The sequence below is a fragment of the Engraulis encrasicolus genome, chromosome 4 (assembly GCF_034702125.1).
Source record: "Engraulis encrasicolus isolate BLACKSEA-1 chromosome 4, IST_EnEncr_1.0, whole genome shotgun sequence".
Lineage (NCBI taxonomy): Eukaryota > Metazoa > Chordata > Actinopteri > Clupeiformes > Engraulidae > Engraulis > Engraulis encrasicolus.
Genome location: NC_085860.1, coordinates 36,451,519 through 36,474,018, shown reverse-complemented (window position 1 = coordinate 36,474,018; position 22,500 = coordinate 36,451,519). Strand labels below are relative to the sequence as shown.

The 22,500-nt window shown below is 44.1% G+C and overlaps 1 protein-coding gene across 1 annotated transcript in view; it reads left to right on the top strand.

Annotated features, from left to right (window-relative positions):
• The window catches only part of abcc8 (ATP-binding cassette, sub-family C (CFTR/MRP), member 8), a 118,651-nt gene that overhangs the window by 77,922 nt on the left and 18,229 nt on the right, over window positions 1-22,500 (top strand). Inside the window, exons 24-29 of the mRNA XM_063197349.1 lie at window positions 1,182-1,307; window positions 2,985-3,081; window positions 8,581-8,828; window positions 15,976-16,142; window positions 16,775-16,844; window positions 17,726-17,883. Of these exons, the coding sequence (XP_063053419.1) occupies window positions 1,182-1,307; window positions 2,985-3,081; window positions 8,581-8,828; window positions 15,976-16,142; window positions 16,775-16,844; window positions 17,726-17,883 (866 nt within the window). The remainder of the gene's footprint in view (window positions 1-1,181; window positions 1,308-2,984; window positions 3,082-8,580; window positions 8,829-15,975; window positions 16,143-16,774; window positions 16,845-17,725; window positions 17,884-22,500) is intronic.

Below are 22,500 nucleotides of genomic sequence, written 5' to 3'. Positions count from 1 at the left end.
TGGTTTTGAGAAATTCACCCCTGTTCTTACGGTAAATAACATCCATTAGGTCTATGTTTAGATTAGGGATGGGCAACTGGAGGCACGGGGGCCACACGCGGCCCGCCTCCGCACTCAATGCGGCCCATAGGTAAAACATAATTTTAAATAAAAAAGATCTGTTTTTTTTTTTTTTAAATCATTACGAAATCAAGTCAGTGAGTAACCAACTGCATCTCAAACTCTGCGAGTAAGAGTCAGATTTGTGGTCAAATGGCCCTCCGATGGAAGCAATGACAAAGCAGAACATGCTTTGCCAGGTTGAATAATCAGACATTTCAAGTGCTCAGTAACCACCCCATTGATTAAATTATTATTATTGTGGTGATGCATCACAGCATAATTCAAGTCTACTTTTAACTTTTAATTGATGGCCTAACAACTAATACAAATGCCTTTAGTGATATAGGATATGTGGCAGATGCAGCCACTGAAAACAAGAAATGCACAATGAAGGAGAGTTAGAGTGACAGATTGTGCCAACATAATAAACAGCATCTGTCTCAATTAAGACAATGTGTCTCAATCTCAGTCTGACAATGTGCCTTTCCCTTCAGGTGTTGCAGTGGGGGGCATTGTTGACGTCCTTGAAATGACTTTTTCTGTGTGTCTCCATAATTCCATTATCAAAGTTACTATCAACGATTACTATCAACTACTTGAAACTTGGGTCCCGTGAGCTGTCAGAAAAGACAGACCAAGAGAGTAATTCCTTGGTAATCTTCTGCAATAGGCCTATGCCAAATTGACTGAAAGGCATTGGTACCCCACCTGAAAATGTACCAGTTTATCAATTACCAGTTACCACAAATTAACCCAACTTACAGTTATCACAAATATGTTTTCTAGCATTCATGCATTCATGCATTTATTCATTCATTCATCCATTCCTTCATTGGTATGAGCAGGAAAGGTTCAATGGAATTAGTCAAATTTAGGCCATGGAACCATGGTCTGTAGTGGCAGAAGTTACCAAAGTCAAAAGCCAGCTAAGTAGGCCTACACTAAAACCCATGGAACACACAGTACAACAAGAAGGACAAGTCTCACACATCTCCATAGACTGAAAATCAATGCCATCACACTCAATATCCATTTTATTGTGGCACATCAGCTCTTTATTGCCACCTGTCTGTCCCCAGATCATTGCCATGAAGGACGGCTCCATCCAGACCGAGGGCACCCTGAAGGACATCCAGAATAGCGAGCCAGAGCTCTTTCAGCAGTGGAAGGCCCTCATGAACCGCAAGGACCAGGAGTTTGAGAAGGTGAGGAAACAACTACATTAGAAAAACGGGCTACCATCATAGAAAGTTTCAAAAATTAGACACTGGAATGACTCAGCAGTCAAATTTTGAATAGGATTCTAGAACTCTGCTGTAGAACACTTTCAGGGAATTTCATATTGTCTTGCAACGGAACTAATTAGATAGTCAGATGCTTGGCCTAGTGGCTTTGGTGTAGGTTTGAAGATCACAAGGTTGCGAGTTTGAATCCCACTTGATCCTGGACTGCATTTCAGATTTTATTTTAGTGTACCTTAGCTAGCCTACTTTAGCTCACTGTAGTGTACCTAAGTTAGAATGTTATTTTTTACTAATTTGCTAACCTCTGACACAAAAGGCAAGCCCACTTTTAGTTTTTTTCTGTGAGAACGCAGTCTAGTTATACTTAGCTACTATGTTCAGAAGTGAGTTCATTGAGCAATCTCAACTGGGGGTGGATTGTCTCATTTGATTTAAACTATCCTTTATCCACCAACTTCTGCTTTTTTCCGTCTGATTTTGAAGTAATGTCTGCTTAGTATTTCTTCATTCCCTTGAGAAATAGACAGGAGTCATTTGAGCAACTTATTAGATCTAATAGTGTCAGCTGATCTAATGCTATACAGGGGCACAGTAGGGCACCAAGAGATCATGCGAGAGCGCAAAGCATGCAAGCAAACATTTATTTACAGTCATCTATTTTAAAAAGCTTGTAAATTAATTATATTATTGCCAGTAGGGAATGTGCTCTATTTTGTGCACATTCTGTAGATTACTCCGCATGCTAAACTTGAGCTCAATTCCAAGGTAGCAAGGTTTTTTTTGTGTGAAACTCATACCAGGATGCAACAAATCAATACCCAGTCATGTGCCCCTGTAAAATAGGTCTGGGGACGCCCCTGCTAAAACAAACACATCTGATATGTAGCCTATATTTAGTGCATTCTTCATAATAAGCAAAGTCTGGACAGTTTACATCAGTGATTCCCAACCTTTTTTGTCCTGTGTACCCCCTAGGCATCTTTGTCACATGATGAGTACCCCTCTTTCATGCTCTATATCTGTTCGTCTGTCTATCCCAATGTGATTACACTCCATATATTTGTTATTATCACATTTTCCACGTACCCCCTGAGGGGTGTTCGCGTACCCCTAGTGGTACACGTACCCCTGGGTGGGAAACACTGGTTTACATAAATGGGATTCCTTAAAAAAATGTTTTTGAATCTATTAGTTTAGTGCTGATTAGACGATACATCCACATTACTAGAACAAATAAAGGTTGTGCCAGGAACGTTCAAAGTTAGTCAGTCTCATCCTTTCTGCAAGAATGTCTAAGGAAGACACCTCAGAGGCCTTGTCACTTCTCTTAAGCCAGTGGTTCTCAACCTTTTTAAATAAACGCCCCATGAAACTCATCATGAGCCTCCCAATGTGCCCTTGATCTCATCATAAGACTGACAACGCCCCCCTTAGTATTAAAAAAATAAACTGAAATGATGCCCCCCAATGGCAAATAAGCACCACCACTCTCAACTGTATCCTTCTCAACACCCTCCTTGGGCTCTCCAACACCCCCTGGGGGGTTGTAGAGCCACATGAGAAATACTACCTTAAGCTTGCAGTACTGTATACAGTCTATGGATACCACCCTTACTGTGCTTTGTCTTGTTCCATCAGGAGACGGTGGCAGATAACATGACAGCTCTGGAGAGGAAGAACCTACGGAGGGCCATGTACTCCCGAGAGGCCCTGAAGACAGAGGAGGAGGATGACGGTAAACACACGACACATCACAATTGGTCTCGCTCTCTCTTTATCTCTCTCTAACTCCCTCTCTCTCTCTCTCTCTCTCTCTCTCTCTCTCTCTCTCCCTCTGTCTCTGTCTCTGTTTCTCTCTCTCTCTCTCTCTCTCGCTCTCTCTGTCTCTCTCTGTCTCTCTCTCTCTCTCTCTCTCTCTCTCTCTCTCTCTCTCTCTCTCTCTCTCTCTCTCTCTCAAATGTGGAGATGTTCACCTGTTCACTGTACTTCACTTGCCTGCTGTCTGTGCCAGTTGTTTTCCACATTATTTATGTCTCTGCTCTCTGCAAGTGTTTCACACTGAAAACAGTTCACCGAAAATAGTACTCCATCTTGAATATAGCTTTGAGTAAACAGCTATATATCACTCCATCCAGGAAGTAATGCCTTTTCCCTAGAATCTACCACATCTAGTGAAAAATGAAATGAAAAGTGCAATGTCATGTGCAGCTACTTGTTTCAGAGCGTCACACAATTAAAAGAGACTTTCTTTGATCTTGAAATCATTTCATTTTGTAGCTGCCTCTAGCTTGATTCTATCTTGCAATCTGTAGTAATTATGGATTTTCAGTTTAACAGCTTAATGCAATCTGAATTTCTGTGGCTTACCATCTCTGCTATCTTCAATTCTCCATTCTTGTTCAAGAAAACGGGGTATTTAATTACGGCAATCACAAAAATACTTTTCACAAAAAGTCATTTCACTGCATTGCAAATATTCTGTTCTTTTGACACTGTCTTGTTACCCTATGTCATGTTTTGTCAGTACTATGTATGTCTGTGCTGTCTAAGGGCTTTTTCCACACCTAGTCCTCTTTAAGTGAACCAAACTCAGTCCTCTTTAAGTGGACCAAAAAGTGAACTGACAGCAAAAGGACTCAGTCACAAGTGACTACACAAGGACTAGTCACAAGTGTAACTTTTCAGAACCGTACTGAGACCACGTCATTAAAGGTCTCAGTACGGTTCACTTCCAAGGGGTCTGGGTACACTTTGAAGTGTTCACATATGCACAGAAAATGCTGAGTCACAGGTCTGAGTTCACTTAAATGGCTGAAAGGGACCAGGTGTGAAAACCCTATAATTCTTTGAGATGACCATGTTCTTTACCAGTGTGTTGTCTCCTGTGTCTCGATTGCATCTCTCTCTCCCTCTGGACTCCTCCTCCAGCTCTGGGGTTCGCAGGTGTGCGTTGATGGCATGCATTTGTCAGTGACATGCATAAGTGGTGTAGTGGCCCAGTGTGCGCTAACCGCTACCCATCATCCCTTGCCACACACACACACACACACACACACACACACACACACACACACACACACACACACACACACACACACACACACACACACACACACACACACACACACACACACACACACACACACACACACACACACAGATATTCTTATTGGGTCCCCTCCATTGACTACTACAACTCCCACCCCTCCCACCCTTTTCCTCTTGGGGTCCCCACATGGTAGCAAAAGAAGTACACATCCACGCGCACACGCACACGCACACGCACGCACACACCACACACACACACACACACACACACACTCACACACACACTCACACACACACACACTATCTCTCACACACACGCACACACACACACACACACACACACACACACACACACACACACACACACACACACATTCCTCATGTTTGTTTCACTTCCTGCCTTGTCCCCTGTCCTGGGGTCCGTTTCTCGATTCCTGTCATTGCTAACCGTCTTAAGACCGTCTTAAGACCATCTTACCGTTCCCTTGGATTTAGTGGTGAGCGTCGCTGTCGAGGGAGAGTTGAGTCGTTCGTACGAAGGACTTTGCTAACGAAGATAGCAAAGACGCTTTCGAGAAACTGACCCCTGATAAGGAGGGTGAAAAGCATGTGTGTGACGCCTCTGTGGTGTTGCCTGTGTTTACATGTGTGCATATGTGCCTTTCTCTCTCTCTCTCTCTCTCTCTCTCTCTCTGTCTCTCTCTCTCTCTCTCTCTCTCTCTCTCTCTCTCTCTCTCTCTCTCTCTCTCTCTCTCTCTCTCTCTCTGTCTGTCAAATGTGGAGATGTTCACCTGTTCACTGTACTTCACTTGCCTGCTGTCTGTGCCAGTTGTTTTCCGCAGTAATTATGTCTCTGCTCTCTGCAAGTGTTTCACACTGTTCACCAACAGTTCACCAAAAATAGTACTGCATCTTGAATATAGCTTTGAGTAAACAGCTATATATCACTCCATCCAGGAAGTAATGCCTTTTCCCTAGAATCTACCACATCTAGTGAAAAATGGAATGAAAAGTGCAATGTCATGTGCAGCTAATTGTTTCAGAGCGTCACACAATTAAAAGAGACTTTCTTTGATCTTGAAATCATTTCATTTTGTAGCTGCCTCTATCTTGCTTCTATCTTGCAATCTGTAGTAATTGCGGATTTAAAGCAGTTTAACAGCTTAATGCAATCTGAATTTCTGTGGCTTACCATCTCTGCTATCTTCAATTCTCCATTCTCCATTCAAGATTACGGGGTATTTAATTACGGCAATCACAAAAACACTTCTGTCATTTCACTGCATTGCAAATATTCTGCTCTTTTGACACTGTCTTATCTTAGTCTTGTCACCCTATGTCATGTTTTGTCAGTACTATGTATATCTTTGCTGTCTAAGGGCTTTTTCCACACCTAGTCCTCTAATAAGTGAACCAAACTCAGTCATCTTTAAGTGGACCAAAAAGTGAACCGACAGCAAAAAGGACTCAGTGCTGTTTTTGTTCATATTGTGAGTGTATTACAAAAAGAACCGACTGATCTTTCTGGTCCTATATGCTCTTTTATGGTGTGTCAGTTCTGTTTTTGATTCTCTAGTCTAGAGCCCTCCTTAAGTGATTACACCTAGGCACAAGTGTAACTTTTCAGAACTCATAAGCGAACCGTACTGAGACCACGTCATTAAAGGTCTCAGTACGGTTCACTTCCAAGGGGTCTGGGTACACTTTGAAGTGTTCACATATGCACAGAAAATGCTGAGTCACAGGTCTGACTTCACTTAAATGGCTGAAAGGGACCAGGTGTGAAAACCCTATAATTCTTTGAGATTACCATGTTCTTTACCAGTGTGTTGTCTCCTGTGTCTCGATTGCATCTCTCTCTCCCTCTGGACTCCTCATCCAGCTCTGGGGTTCGCAGGTGTGCGTTGATGGCATGCATTTGTCAGTGACATGCATAAGTGGTGTGGCCTAGTAGTGTGCGCTATCCGCTACTCATCACCCCTTGCCACACATGCGCACACGCACACGCACACGCACACACACACACACACACACACACACACACACACACACACACACACACACACACACACACACACACACACACACACACACACACACACACACACACACATTCCTCATATTTGTTTCACTTCCTGCCTTGTCCCCTGTCCTGATAAGGAGGGTGAAAAGCATGTGTGTGACGCCTCTGTGGTGTTGCCTGTGTTTACGTGTGTGCATATGTGACTTTCTCTCTCTCTCTCTCTTTTTCTCTCTTTCTCTTTATCCCTCTCTCTCTCTCTCTCTCTCTCTCTCTCTCTCTCTCTCTTTTTTTTTTCTCTCTTCCTCTCTCTCTCTCTTTCTCTTTATCCCTCTCTCTCTCTCTCTCTCTCTCTCTCTCTCTCTCTCTCTCTCTCTCTCTCTCTCTCTCTCTCTCTCCCTCCCCCCACCCCCATGTATTTGTGCATATGTGGCAGCTGCATGCATGATGGTGCAATGAGGTATATTTGGAGTGCTAGAGTGGCTTTTGAGTAGTTACCGGTAGTTTTGCCCCTTGCTGCCAGTCTGCTTTGCTGGTGTGTGACTATAGCGTACGTTTGTGCTTGTGTGTAATAATGAACAGATTTTAAATGTTACATTTTTTCCATGAGATGAGAATTTGAATTGATTTTTAAAGGATATTTTAAATGTCTGCTCTTACACAAAAGAGGCACTTTGCCAAAAATCCTTATTTGTGCAGTTAAACCATAGCAATGCAGTTAAGTCGTACATTCATTCCCATCCCTGTCGCTTTTCCCTTGATTTCTTTTGTGTTTCTTCCTCACCGATATGGCTGGTAGCGCCTGGTTGCTAAGCAATTTTGTCACTTAGCGCAGGTTAGTAATTAGCATCTGTCTGCTTCTGTAGCCTAAAGACCACCTGCTGACATTTGAATTCAAACTGTTTGAGAAAGACAGCTGAAGTGTTTTTAACAGTAGAGGAATAAAGAGAGCCAATCACCTCCGACCCCTGCCAATCCTCCTGTTGTTTAAGAGGACTATGTAAGTGCAGGTGATTCATGCTATGAACTGAGATGAGAGGTTTGTTCCAATTTAGGGGTACTCATTAAGAGGGCACAGGATGTACAGGGTGCAATTGTGCAATTATGTTTGGTGGGAATGTGTCCAATTATCCCATACATTGAAAACAATTTCGCTCATTACTCCCCCCTTTTCCATTGCCATTTGCTATATTTTTTGTTATGTCATGTACACATTAGGCCACTTTATCGACCTAAAGAATAAGGGAACACCAAATAACTATTATCAACGTCTCCATAAATTGACACTGAATAGAGGGGACACTGTGGGTTATGTTCTAAAGTGAGGCAGCGGCAGGGGGTGGAACTACACCCAAGAAACATTTAAAAATGGCAATTTCCCATTCATCTATATGAGACCCATCTCTAGAAACTTGAAACAAGGCATCTTCAAGTAAATGTTTGCTGAGTCTACTCTATTTCGTGCAAACGAAAATTTCCCGTCTTTTTCAAACAAGACAAATATTTTTTTTAGGCTGACCCTTTATTCATTGACCAATGAGCATTGTTAGTAGACTTGATTGACAGAATTCTTTTAGAATTCTTTTGATTGTCAGTCAAACGCAACCGTCGTCCTATCAGCACTTGTTCTCAGCGTTGCTAAGGTACTAATTTAGGGAAATTTAGGGTGGAAGAATCCTCTCAGATCAATCGTGGATGCTTCAAAACCGTTAAATGGTATACAATAGAAGCATGCTGACCATATAGGCCTAGTAAATTCGTCAATGTTTCCATACGAATAATGGACATCTATTACTAATATGCCTGTGAACACAATATAATTCATTTTTACCTCAACTGACGTAGCACATTCTGCATTCAATATTTGCATCCCTTTTCTTGTACACTGCATTGTCCTGCCTGCATCCATGAGAGGTGACAAAAACTGCAGACTGCAAACTTAGGGAACCTTTCTGCTCTGTTTGCTACATTAACCTTTCCACTGTGTTTGTTACATTGCTCTCTATCTATCTATCTATCTATCTATCTATCTATCTATCTATCTATCTATCTATCTATCTATCTATCTATCTATCTATCTATCTATCTATCTATCTATCTATCTATCTATCTATCTATCTATCTATCTATCTATCTATCTATCTATCTATCTATCTATCCTCCCAGATGAGTCTGTGGAGAGCGATGAGGAGGACAACCTGTCGCAGGTGATGCGTCACCGCACCACCATCCCCTGGAAGATGTTTGGGGTGTACCTGAGCTCGGCGGGGCTGCTGCTGCTGTCGCTGCTGGTGCTGTCGCAGCTGGCCAAGCACTCCCTCATGGTGGCCATCGACTACTGGCTGGCCCACTGGACCTCCCACGCCATCGACGCCGAGATACAGGGGGCCTCAGGCAACTGCACCTCGGCACAGGTACCGTAGGGGCATGTCTTGTACTATGTACACAGTACACAGTAATGAAATGTAGTGTTAATTCAACACTTGGAGAGTACTCTGGGACCAAGTACACTCTAGAAGATGCTACATTGACTCATCAGGTGTTGAATAAAACAGAGCTGGCACTCTGGCCCCCTGGCCATTGCTAGATGCACATGGTGTGTGTGTGTGTGTGTGTGTGTGTGTCTGTCTGTCTGTCTGTCTGTCTGTCTGTCTGTCTGTCTGTCTGTGTGTGTGTGTGCGTGCGTGCGTGCGCGCGTGCGCGTGTGTGTGTGTGTGTTTGTCTCTGTTGTATGCCCTGCAGATGATATACACATACCCCCAGGCAAAGAAACAGACAGATAGACAACTAGACAGGGTCACTTGCGCTCTAGCCTTGTTGGTGCTCACAGCTGGACTGTAGTCAGTAGACACAAGCTGGTGCACTTCGAAGAGACTGGGCCAAGGATGTCTGGAGTACACAGGGTATGTTAGTCATGCTTGCACCACAATAAAATAACAGCAAAAGTATCTTGTGTTCTCCAGTCATCCTTGGCCCAGTCTCTTTGAAGTAGACATGCTTGTTTCTACAGACAGACAGACAGGGTCACTGCAGTACCTGGCCCAACATTTAATAGGTGGGCCAGGGACTACAACCTACAGTAGTTCACACCATGTACTTGTAGTGGGATGCTGGCCCCTTTAAGGCTCGGAGCCATTCAGCGTCATGGGGGTGTCACTTCCTCAATCTCTTGGCAGGCAATTTTCCATAAATATGAGCGGTCTGTTCAGAGGCAGACAAGCACGCTTGGCCTATACTTTGGCGTCTTCCGACTTCTTGGCTGCAGCTGTTGTCGTCCCTCTTGCTCGACTCTCTTTCACTTGGGCACTCACTTTGTCCGAACTCCGGTTGCCTACGGTGCTCAACCTTTACCTGTTTCTACTGGTGGCTTCCTGGTAGGCTGCCACAGTTCTACTTGCGTTATTCACTCCGACTGCCCACGGCACTCAACCTTTACCTGCTCCTACTAGTGACCTCGTAGTAGGTGGCCTTGGTCCTACTTGCGTTATTCATCATCCATACTCGGACTGTTCAGCCTTACTTGTTGCTTGGTGGCTTCATAGTACGCTGCCCATCTCGACCAGTGTCCTCGTTGTACTCAAGGGCTCCACGCTCGCCAACCTCGAACTGATGGTTGCTGCTGTGATAGCCATCCGTGTCAAGACCCCGGCTGCTGTTTACTAGTGGGAAACTGCTGTTACTACAGAGAGTGGTGCCCTGAGGCACTTGCACGCTTCATTGTGTGTTACTGTGTAATCGTGTGTGTGTGTGTGTGTGCAGTGTGTGTGTGTGTGTGTGTGCGTGCTTGTGTGTGGGTATTCCGCTCAGTGTGAATGGGTGTGCGTGGTTGATCATCGTGTGCAGTGAATGAGTGTGGGGATCCATTGGGAGACTGTGTAGGGTTGGATGTCTGGGTGGGGTTAATGCCTCTCTTCCTTTTGATTTTCTGTTTGCTGTGTATTAATTTCCCTTATTTAATTGTGTGCACTTTGATTTTGATTTATTATTTTGCATGTTTTGCTGTGTTTCTTTTCATTTTCCAGTTTGCTGTGTATTTTTCTTTATTAACCTTGAGGTGGCGCTACCTACCCAGTTGGGCCAACTGTGACAGCCCCTAGTGGCAAAGTATATGTATGACAATTTTGTGTGTTGGCTCTAAGTGCAATATAGAACCATTGTGCAATACTATTTATTGTGATTGAACAGAACCAGAGTGAACATATATTTTATTATGAAAAAGAGTGACACATATTTTTATAAGTGACAAAGAAAGAAAATAAAGATTTCCATGATTCAGAGTACAGCCAATGTCTCCAACTCTCTCTCTGCACGAACCTGTGTTTTTGTGGTGTGCGAACCTGTGTTTTGCTGTGTGACACTCAAACACAATTTTCCCTTGGGGACTTAAACTCCCTAAGGGTGGCGTAGTCGATTACAAGTACTTCCTGTTTCAGCCACTTCTCTACATACTAGTTAGATTAGCGGTTCTCAACCTTTTTTTTGAAGAAAAGCCCCCTTGTCCTCATCACAAGCCTCCCCACCCCCTTGACATCATCATAAGACTGACAACGTCCCCCTTAGTATTGAACAATTAAATGGACTAATGCCCCCCAATAGCAACTAAGCACCGCCCCCTCTCAGCTGTATCTTTCTCAACGTCCCCCTAGTCCTCTCCAACAGTACCGCCCCCGTTGAGAAACACTGTTACTGTAGGTGAATACCAAACACTGTGTATGTGCACATGATACATCTCAAACCCCGTCCAAAACTGGGCTAATGTTCCCTGCTTGAGAGGTGATGGAAAGGGGTTGGGGGATTTTAGCTAAATGGATAGGATGAATGGCAGGCATGCTGGGGATGAGAAAGTTACAAGACCTACTTAGCAAAGATGACAAAGTTGTGTGGTCAGTTTGTGGATGTCTTTGTGTATTTTTGGGAGAGAGAGAGACAGACAAAGACAGACAGACGGAGACAGGGAGATAGATGGTGAGAAAGACAGAACTTGACAGAGACAGAGAGACACAGAGGGAGGTCACTCTCGACTCTCAAGTGGTTGTGTTTAGGACCTTGCCTATTCTCTGAAATGTGAGCTGTGTTTTTCCGGCTAATGTGCTGACACAGTCCTCAGCAGTTGTTCCCAGCAGCAGAAGAGCAGCAGCCTAGACCAGAGGGACTCAAGGGGAGGCTGATGGCCTAGGACAGAACGAGCTGTCGAATTTCAGAGGAGCTTTGAAGGACTAGCCTACAGCCTAAAAATAACGAAGAGCAAGCCTGCGTTTCAATGGCAATCGTATGTCTCTTAATGCCTGTGCTTCGTCAGAAAACAGCATAACGAGCGACAACAGTCTTTGAGGAATTGCATTCCCATACGAAAATTACACAAGCATGCCTATATACGTACAGTATAACCATTCAACTGCGGCCAGAAATGCATTCTTTGGTCAGCACTCTTGAGTGTGTCGTTTCATTGATTGAAGATGTACGGCCTGGGAAAGACAAGAGTGCCTTGGATCATAAAAGTGTGTTTACCGTAGTAGATCCCAAAAATAAGCCAGCATACAAGGAGCCACACTTAACAACATAAGCCATCACATCCCACGCTTTGTCATGGAATAGAATGACAGTTAACAGGAGTGTCTTGAGTTATAGTTTAATGCAGGGTGCACACGTGCAAAGTTACATTATTACTTACATCACATATACAATGTTGCAATTTGCGTTATTACATTATTTATTGATTTATCAATAAAATACAAGCATACTTTGAGCAAAGTGGTAATGCGAGGTGAACAATAATGCTTTTCAGATCATAGTGGAATGAAGATGGACTGCATGAGAGAGACTGGGTGCTCTGGGTCATAAAATGTGTTTACCGTACTGGATCCCCAAAAATAGGCTAGTTTGCTTACTCAGGGGCCACATTTCACAACATAAGCCATCCTGTTTGGTCCTTTGTAGTTGCTTAAAGCAACTGTCCACCATTTCTAGAAATGTGCCCATTTCCCACCTCCCCTCAAGTTAAATAATTGAGTTTTACCTTTCACCTGTATCCCAGCCATTCTCTGATATTATTCTTAGTTCCAAGCTAGCGTAGCATGTATCATTGAACGGAATGGGAACATTAGCTGCTAGCTGGTACCATTTGATTCTATGATGCATGCTAGAGTGGACAAGTTGCATCACCAGTCAGAGAGCGGCTGGTGGGACGATAGAAAGGCACTCAGTCATTTAAATTGAGGGCAGGTGGTGGGAAATGAGCACATTTCCAAAATTGTGGACTGTTTCTTCAAACAGACAGACAAACACATCAGTGCTGCCAGATGGAAAATACTGAATTATCATATCAAAACCTCAAATTATCGTTTTTGGGGGCTTTTTGGGAGAAAATTATCGTACAAGACCCAAATTGTTGTTTCAAGGCATAAAAATGAATTGAATGAGAACTCTGAAATGATCATACATCACGATGTCAAAATGGACAAAGTGATGGTACAAATACAATAATTATCATACATCTGGCAACACTGCACACCCACATGCACGTACGCACAGCATGTCCAATCAGTAAGTGAACAGAGAAGCCATGCCTCCAAAGGCAGTATAATAGTGGTGTGTTATGACTGTAGAGCATTCTCGCTGGGTCTACAACACAGGGTGCATATTAATAGTTCAGTCCCCCATTCTCTGCTCTTCCATCTCTACTCTCCCATCACCACTCTGCTCAGCGTGAAATACCAGCTCAAATTTCCCCTCTGCCAGACCACACTGGCAGCACCATTCCTGGCACCCAATCCCAAGCCCCTTACCCAGGGCCGCTGCTAAGGTTTTGGAGGTCCTAAGCATAACTGGTCAGGAGGCCCCCGTCATAATTAAATAATTATACTAGTAATAGTAATCTACTAACTAGTGTGTTTCGTAATGTAATTCATTGTTTTTTTCATGACGTTTTTAAGTCTATCTCAATTTAAGAGGCCCCACTTTTGGGTGCAAAGTTGTTGGTGCCCCAAGCACTCTGCATACTCTGCTCACAGTATGTCTAGCGGCGGCCCTGTCCTAACCCCAAGGCAATAGTAGCAGCACACGTCACTAACCCCAAGGCAATAGTAGCAGCACACGTCAGGGGCCAGGTGTTCCTCCTGCTAGTTACGTGTATGCCAACCAGTCACCAAGACAGCAAGTCAGGCCCTCTCTGAGATTCTCACCAACTTATGGGCAAATTCTGATAAAACAATTCACAGTGAATTCCCCTTTCAGACACACATGTTCAGTACTAACATGATACAATAACAGGTAGCGTCCAGCAAAGTCATGTGTTTCTTTGCAGCTAAGCTAAACCCAGCGTGGTTATGTCTTACAATTATTTTTGTAATCGAGTTGCCTGTGGCTGCGATAAGAATTGTCCTGTGTGTACTAGGCTCACCTTTATAAGCAAATTGGTTCACTCAAACAACAAGCTTTTGACTTTTGTTATGACTAGCAGTTATTAGTGTAAATAACGTGCACTTTTCATTTCATTTTCATTTCACTTTGCACAATTCATTACCCAACGGGCGGTAAACAGCAGTTCCGTCTCTGGGGCTTTGCCGTGGCATTTTAATTCTCAAGCTTTTATGTGAATTTCATGAGCACATTGAGCTCCCAGTTGGACGTTGTTGAGCCAGAAAAGCTTGTTTTTGTTTATTTGTTTTTATTCATTCATTTTATTTGTTTTCCCTTTGGTACATTGCAACAACAACACTGGCAGGGCTTTAAGGAGATGATGATCCCTAAACAGCAGCTGTTCCTCTTTTATTGGCCAAATTGTTTTCTCTCTTACAGCCTCCTGTTGTGGATCTGATGGCCAATAGAGAGCTGGGGGTGGTCTGTCTGTCTGTGGTCCTTTCTGTCTGTGGTCCTTTCTGTCTGTGGTCCTTTCTGTCAGTGTGCCTGTCTGTCTGTGTGCCTGTCTGTCTGTGGTCCTTTCTGTCAGTGTGCCTGTCTGTCTGTGTGCCTGTCTGTCTGTGGTCCTGACTGTCGGTCTGTCGGTCTGTCTGTCTGTCTGACTCACTGTCTGACTGACGGTCGGTCGGTCTGTCTGTCTGTCTGTCTGTCTGTCTGTCTGTCTGACTGTGTACCTGTCTGTCTGTCTGTCTGACTGTCTGTTTGATTGCATCTGTCGGTCAGTCTGTCGGTCTGTCGGTCTGTCTGTCTGTCTGACTCACTGTCTGTCTGTCTGTCTGACTGTCTGTTTGATTGCATCTGTCGGTCAGTCTGTCTGTCTGTCTGTCTGATTTCATCTATTGGCCTGTCTGTCCGTCTGAGTATTCTGTGGTTCGTGTTTGAAAAACATGATTGCATCCGAAGATGTTTTCCCCCTCCAGAGTGATCAGAGTGCAAAGGGAGGCTGGCGTGATCTTTCTCTCTGTTAGCCTGTCTGTTTGACTTTTCAGGGGTTTTTTTTAAAGAATCCCACTGTCTGCCCTCTTATTTTCTCTCTTCCAGCCCCTACTCGATGTGGCTAATTTGCAACAGAGAGACTGGGAATATCTGTCTGTCTGTCTGTCGGTCGGTCGGTCGGTCGGGCTGGCTGGCTGGCTGGCTGGCTGGCTGACTGTCTGGTTGTCTGGTTGTCTGGCTGTTTGTTTCTCTCTCTGACTGGGAGCTTATTGTTTATCCAATACAGTTACTGTCCAGAGTTTTGCCCTCATGAGCATCTTGGGAAAGATAAAGTGGAGCAGTGGCTTGACATGTAGCCTAGCTCTTGAGTTGAGAGAGAGAGACAGAGAGAGAGAGAGAGAGAGAGAGAGAGAGAGAGAGAGAGAGAGAGAGAGAGAGAGAGAGAGAGAGAGAGAGAGAGAGAGAGAGATGTTTTAGATGTTGACCCTGTGCCTGTGTGTTTGTTTTTGTCTCAATGTGTTGCTGCGCCTCATTTGCACTGTACAGGATGTCGCTGTGTTGTAATTGTAGTCAGTGTGACAGAGGCACACACACACGCATGCACATACGCATGCACGGACGCACACGCACTCATGTTCACAACACATACACACACACACACACACACACAACACAGACACACACACAGAAGCACACATGCATACGCACACATGCACGCACATACACGCACGCACACACACACGCGCGCGCGTGCGCACACACACACATGCACACAAAACATTTGTCTGCTCCTGACAGTGATTGGGCTGGTTGTCATTTTCACTTAACAAAGGATGCAGCTCTGACAAAGCTGCTGTGCCACTAGGCGTTTGTCTCTTAAATAAAGCAGCATGACACAGGGCTTTGAGTGTGGGCTGACTGGCTGACTGCATTGTTGCACGTGAATCTGCGCTGTTCCCCATTTATCTGCATCTCACCTGTCAGGTTGACAGAATTCTTTTGGCAGAATGTTAAATTTGTGCAATGTTTTTTGGGTTTGTACTTAAGCTGACCTGTGTGTGTGTGTGTGTGTGTGTGTGTGTGTGTGTGTGTGTGTGTGTGTGTGTGTGTGTGTGTGTGTGTGTGTGTGTGCGCCTGCCTGCCTGCGTGCGTGCGTGTGTTTGTGTGTGTCTGTGTGTGTGTGTGCCCCTCTACATCTGACTCTAGGCGTGTGGTTTCGACCACTCGTCCTACCTGCTGGTGTTCAGCGTGCTGTGCTGCCTGGGCATCGTGCTGTGCCTGGTCACCTCGGTGACGGTGGAGTGGACCGGCCTACGAGTAGCCAAGGAGCTCCACAGCAACCTGCTCCACACCATCACTCTGGCCCCTATGAGGTAGCACATCAACACCATAACACTGGCCCCTATGAGGTAGCAAATGAACACCATCCCTCCGGCCCCTAGGAGATAGAAGGTCCCCTATGAGATAGCACTGGCCCCTATCAGATAGGCAGGTCATCACCATCCAATAGCCCCTATGAGGTAGAACTAACAGAGATAGCAACACTTAAACACTACCCCCTATGAGATAGCAGAAGACAGTGTTTCCCAACCAGGGGTACGTGTACCGCTAAGGGTACCCGAGCACATCTCAGGGGTTTACACACACACACACACACACACACACACACACACACACACACACACACACACACACACACACATACACAGATTAACGCCTATTGAGGTCAGGGGGTCAACACTTCCACTGGTCCCCGTGGGGAGGGCAGCGTGGCCTAGGAAAGAGGAGAGAGAGAGAGGTAGATGTAACTGATGAATGAATGAACGAACGAATGACTGAATGCATGAACAAATGAACAACCAAAAAACAAGTGAATGGACATGCAAATAGATAGATGGTGGCTATACATAGGATAGTGGATGTAGAGACAGACTAGACATAAGAAAGCAAAGAAAGTCAAAGGAGGGCAAAGCATGTGATTGAATGGCATTATCATTCTTCTCAGGCTGTTTGAAACGACACCACTGGGGAGCCTACTGAACCGGTTTTCGACTGACACAAACACCATTGATCAGGTAAACTGCCCATCAGCTGTCAACGCCAGACTGACATACGCTGCTGTTTGCACATCGCTGCACAAATTGCATGCCGGTTCTTTAGAGCCAATCTTTGCTTTCTCTGTTTTTGGACGACAAGCAATCACTGCCTCTGTGCATGCGTGCGTGGATCTGTCTGTCTGTGTGACTGTGTGTGTGTGTGTGTGTGTGTGTCTGTCTGTGTATGTAAATTATGTAATTACTTCACTTTTAGTGTGTACTATTTGTATAGTGTATGTGTGTGCATATGCATGCATGTGTGTATGAAAGTGGTGTTTGTGAGATGATATGCTGAGCAAGTAGGAAAACTTTAGATTGGGTGTTTCTGAAGTTGTGCATACTGATCAGCTTAATGAGCTGCTCCACACTGCATGCTGCACTTGCTGTTGTCTCTGTCCTACTTATACTTGATCCCCTGTGTGTGAGAAAGTTTGTGAGTGCATGCAAGTGTGTGTGTGTGTGCGTGTGTGTTTTGAATTCACTTTGTGTGCGTGTGTCTGTGTCTGTGTGTGTTGACTTCAGTTTGTGTGTGTGTGTGTGTGTGTGTGTGTGTGTGTGTGTGTGTGTGTGTGTGTGTGTGTGTGTGTGTGTGTGTGTGTGTGTGTGTGTGTGTGTGTGTGTGTGTGTGTGTGTGTGTGTGTGTGTGTGTTGACTTCACTGTACTATATACTGTACTGTATTATACTCTTGTGTGTGTGTGTGTGTGTGCGTGTGTGTGTGTGTGTGTGTGTGTGTGTGTGTGTGTGTGTGTGTGTGTGTGTGTGTTGACTTTACTGTACTATATACTGTACTGTATTATACACTGTGTGTGTTTGTGTGTGTGTGCGTGTGTGTGTGTGTGCGTGTGTGTGTTTTGACAGCATATCCCGGCCACTCTGGAGTGCCTGAGTCGCTCGATGCTGCTGTGTGTGTCTGCTCTGGGCGTCATCTCCTACGTCACGCCGTACTTCCTCATCGCTCTGGCTCCCCTGGCCATCGCATGCTACTTCTTCCAGAAATACTTCAGAGTGGCCTCCAGGTAGCTAGCTCTATCTATCTATCTATCTATCTATCTCTCTCTTTCTCTCTCTCTCTCTCTCTCTCTCTCTCTCTCTCTCTCTCTCTCTCTCTCTCTCACACACACACACACTCACACACACACACACACACACACACACACACACACACACACACACACACACACACACACACACACACACACACACAAGCCCTAGTACTCATCACTCAGTGTTCTGCAGTAGAAGTAAACACAGAAGAGACAAATACACAGTACATTTTGCATGGGTAATTCCACCGTTAGAGACGAATTTAACACTCAATCTAGTTGGTCCTCCTTTAAAGTGATACATTTACACTCCAAAATGTGCTATGTGCACATACTGTACATACACAAGCACACAAACCCCACACACGATCTGTAAACATTTGTATAAGTCTGCCACCTCTTGAGGTGACCTACATTCTGCCTTGTGTGCTGTCTGATTCATTTAAATTGTAATTTAATTACAAAAAAACAAAAAACCCCTCAAGACTCCTACACTGTTTGGTGGGCTGGTGCTGTCTGCGATAAACTGCTGAATAAATCATAAATGCCTAACTGGTTTCAAACGGCCAAGCATCAAAAAGAGCTACAAAAAAAACAGAAACAAACAAACAAAACAACCACATTCAAAGTCAAAGCTGTGTTTGTGCTACCTACTTATGTCCTATAGACCAGTGGTTTTCAAAGTGGGGGCCAGGGACCTCTGGCAGTGGGCACTGGGCAGGAAAAGTAAAGAACAGCAAAGTCAATAATTTTATTAGCCGCATAACTAATGTAAACTAAACGAATTCGAGACGATTCGTCTAATGAATTGCTGAGAGGGGACCATTCGAACAAAACGTTGGACCATTCGTAGAAGGCATGGGGCGTTTCGTGCAGTACCTGCGGATCTTTCGTAGAAGACCTAAGGACGTTACGTTCAACCCATGCAGACCTTTCGTGTAACTGGGCAGACGTTTAGTGTAGTCTGCCTATTTTATTAGCCTATTATTTTTTATATTTTATCAAACTTGTGTGCCTACCACCACAATGCAATGAAAACAAAAATCGAACCATGTAGAAAGTGTGTGCGTGTGTCTCTATTTTTTTTATTATTTTTTTTTATTTTAGTTCAGGCTGCTTTTTTATCATTAGGCCTATTTTATAGCCTATTTTATAAATATACTATATCGTAACGGACTGCCTCTGCCTCCTCCGGAGTGAGATAGCAGCATTACCCCCTGTGCACTACATGTGCTGTCTATAAAATGGTGTTAATTTCAAATGGCGGGTGAGACTGTCAGGAAGCAAGCCGAGAGAGCAAGAGAGAGGGAACCATGAAGTGTGCCGAGAAGATCACCATTCGCAAGAATCGCTAAAGCCAGACATTGATGTGAGCTGTTCCAAATTGAGACCAAGCGCACAAGTCTGCAAACAAGGATTTTGCAAAAATGCACTACTAAAAATAAGAAAAGATATTCGTTGTGATGATCTGAGTTATTTCTAATGTGTTGATCACTGATTTGTATTCATTTTGGAAAGGTAACGGCAATCTTATTGCTGCCTTACTGGCGCCCATCTCATAACTTAAAACTACAGTCGGTTGCACCGCTACAATATCAACGAAATGTTTTAAAATGTAGGCCTACAACAGTAATGTAAAGGTAAGAGATAATTTATTGTCCACACGTGACTATAAGAAAATATTTTCCTATGGGCGAATAACACCCCCGATGCCGAAGGCGGAGTGCTGTTATTCCGCTTGGAAGGAAATATATTTTCCGTAGTCACGTGTGGACAATACATTATCCCGCTTATCCCGCCTTTACCAACATTAGAAAGCATACAAAGTTAACCAGTAGTTTATAGTAACAGGTTTATTGCCATTCTATAACGTGCACAAAGAAAGATAGTTCGTGGAACGCTCATAATTTAAAAAGAAAGAAAGGAGTCGCACACTGGAGCTGAATGCAGAATCAAAAACTACTGTAACTGTAAACAAAGCCGAAAAAAGTAAATAAAACCGACAGACAGGGGACAAACATTTCGGGTCTAGCCCATCATCTTCCTTTTCTTCCTTTTCATTATACTGCTCTTGGAATTACGCACCGAGCGATACGCTTAGGATATGACATTGGCCGGACGCCACCCCACCTCATAACAAGTAACAGAGTTTGGCTACTTTCTAACGTGTTACAGCCACATTGCGCTTCAAACTGTTTGCAGGCTGCCTCGTTCACTGCGCGATATCTACTAAACTCGGGTTCATAACAGGGTCATTTCTATCTGATCGGCGACAGTATTCCAGATAAAAGTATAGACAACCCAAGCACTGATGTGCGCCCTGACCATCATCATTAGCCTATCATCCTGCTACAGTCTGAACACTGTGCGCCGAATGGTTGGCTGGAGGAGGCAACGCTAGCCTAAAGAGCAGGCTACTTCACCCTTAAGGAAACTATCAACGGACTCCTCACTTGTTAAAACAATACTAGTGTTAATGAAAGATGTCACGACAGCGGCCGGCGGACAGTGACAGTTTGCTTTCTTGAAATAACAACACTTGGACAATAGTGTAGACTTGTGCGCTAAGCGCTGGGGTGGGGCAGGGGCTGCTGAACTGTCTACAAGCTGTCGTGCCGGGACGTAGGCAGTAGGTATCCATTGCGTGCGGCCGGCCGCTTTGGGAACTGTAGGTAAGTTGCATTTGGGTAGGCTATTGCGTGTACAGTTGAATTAAGTAATCGACGAGCCAACGTCCGGCAGCAGTGACTGAGTGTGTAACTTAACTTAACTTTTGTAGGCTACTATCGTCCGAGTGTCTCCAGATTGTGATTCATTTATTCAAAGACGATAGCAGTTTACAGACGCTGCTGGCTGCATGGATATTGTGGGGGTTTTCCCTCCTAATTGTATTTTATGAAATTGTAAAAATAAAACTACCATAACCTTTACTCCTGTTGTCTGTCGTTCCTGAATCGTGGTCTATTTCACCTCTTACAATAGTGTCCAGTCCAGTGAATGATCCTGCATCCATGGCTAATTGGATAAAGCATACTAAGTGGACATGAAAGAAATGCGAAATTAAAACAACAGCGTGTCAATGCAAGCACTTTATTTATTTTTCCGGGGGCATGATTTTGTTGACAAGTACTTTTTTAACGACTTTAATGAAGATGTCGTGTAGACTGTTTGACGGCCCCTTCCATAGGACAGCATCCATCCATCTCTTCCTCATCTTTACGCGCAACGGTAATAATAACCATTACTTCTCTTGTAGACGTTGCGCGTAATATTTTATTCATTATGGACTTATTTCAAGCAGCATTCAACTGTCCACTCTGCGTGGCTTTGTTGAAAGGGTTGCCTTTGGGTGGATGACTTCCCCTGAACACGGCAGGTCATTTGCATGACAAGACTTCATGCCCATTAGCGAATACTTTAACCCTTCAGGGGTGCCCTGGAAACGGCTGATAAATAAATTATGTAGAATGATATAATAGATATTTGACTAAATTGATAAGTTAATGCTGGTCAGTGGAATATTTCATCTGCTATCTACGCACAATAGCCTAAAGTAAATATAGGTAGCCCCAGTCAGCTGCAACTTCGAACCTAGGTCGTGTGACGTCTCCAAATGTGTTACTTTTCTAAGCTTGTGTGTTATCGGATGCGATGCCATGTTACGGCTTGTTGGTTTGGGGTGCCTTAATTTTTCATTAATTGAAAGGGTGTCTTGCCTAAAAAAAAGGTTGAGAAACACTGCAGGAAACAGTCTCTGCAACAGGGACAATGACAAAAGGGATGAATTGCTTGAGGAAATCAAAAGGGACAGAGCGAAGTTATGACAACAAATTGACGTGCACCATTATGCAAGGCTACATGTAGTTATGATGGGTTAACCACTCAGTTACCGTTGCATTAATAATATGTATGATAAAGATGACTTCAGCGCAGGATATCAGAAATAAACAAGACAGCGCAGATGGCTTTTAATTTTTAATATGGCCACATTATGCGTCAATACACCAATGCGTATTAGGCTATTTATCATGAAACCTCAAATCGGAAGTAGCCTTGTACCCAGCACTTTTCAAACCTTACTCGGGTTTATGGTAATTGTCCGGGCCAGCACTTTTGAAATCAAACGGACGCCTTGCCTGCATGACATGTCATTTGCATGATAAGAGCACGGACGATCATGGACATGCGATGGTAGCCTACACACATAGCCACACACGCACACAACACGGTTCAGTTCAACGTTTATTGTCCAGCAAGCGAGCAGCGCAGTACCAACTGATTTGCTCTGGAATCTCGAAATGAAAACCGACTTTTCTTGGGAAAAGTGTTGCAAGAACATTGAACTCATTTAGTAGGCCTATCATTGTGCCAAGCGTGTCGCAATATTGTACTGTGGATGTGTGTTGGGGAGGGCATTAACATTAGGCCTATGACAAAACATTATCGGGTAGGATTGAGGATAAATCTTACACGTTTCCTTATTAATGGAAAATTAATTCCATGCTAATTCCAAGTATTCAAGAACCTAAACAATATGCAATTGCTCCACAGTTCAAGGGTTAGGCTATGGATATTGACACCTTTCCTCCG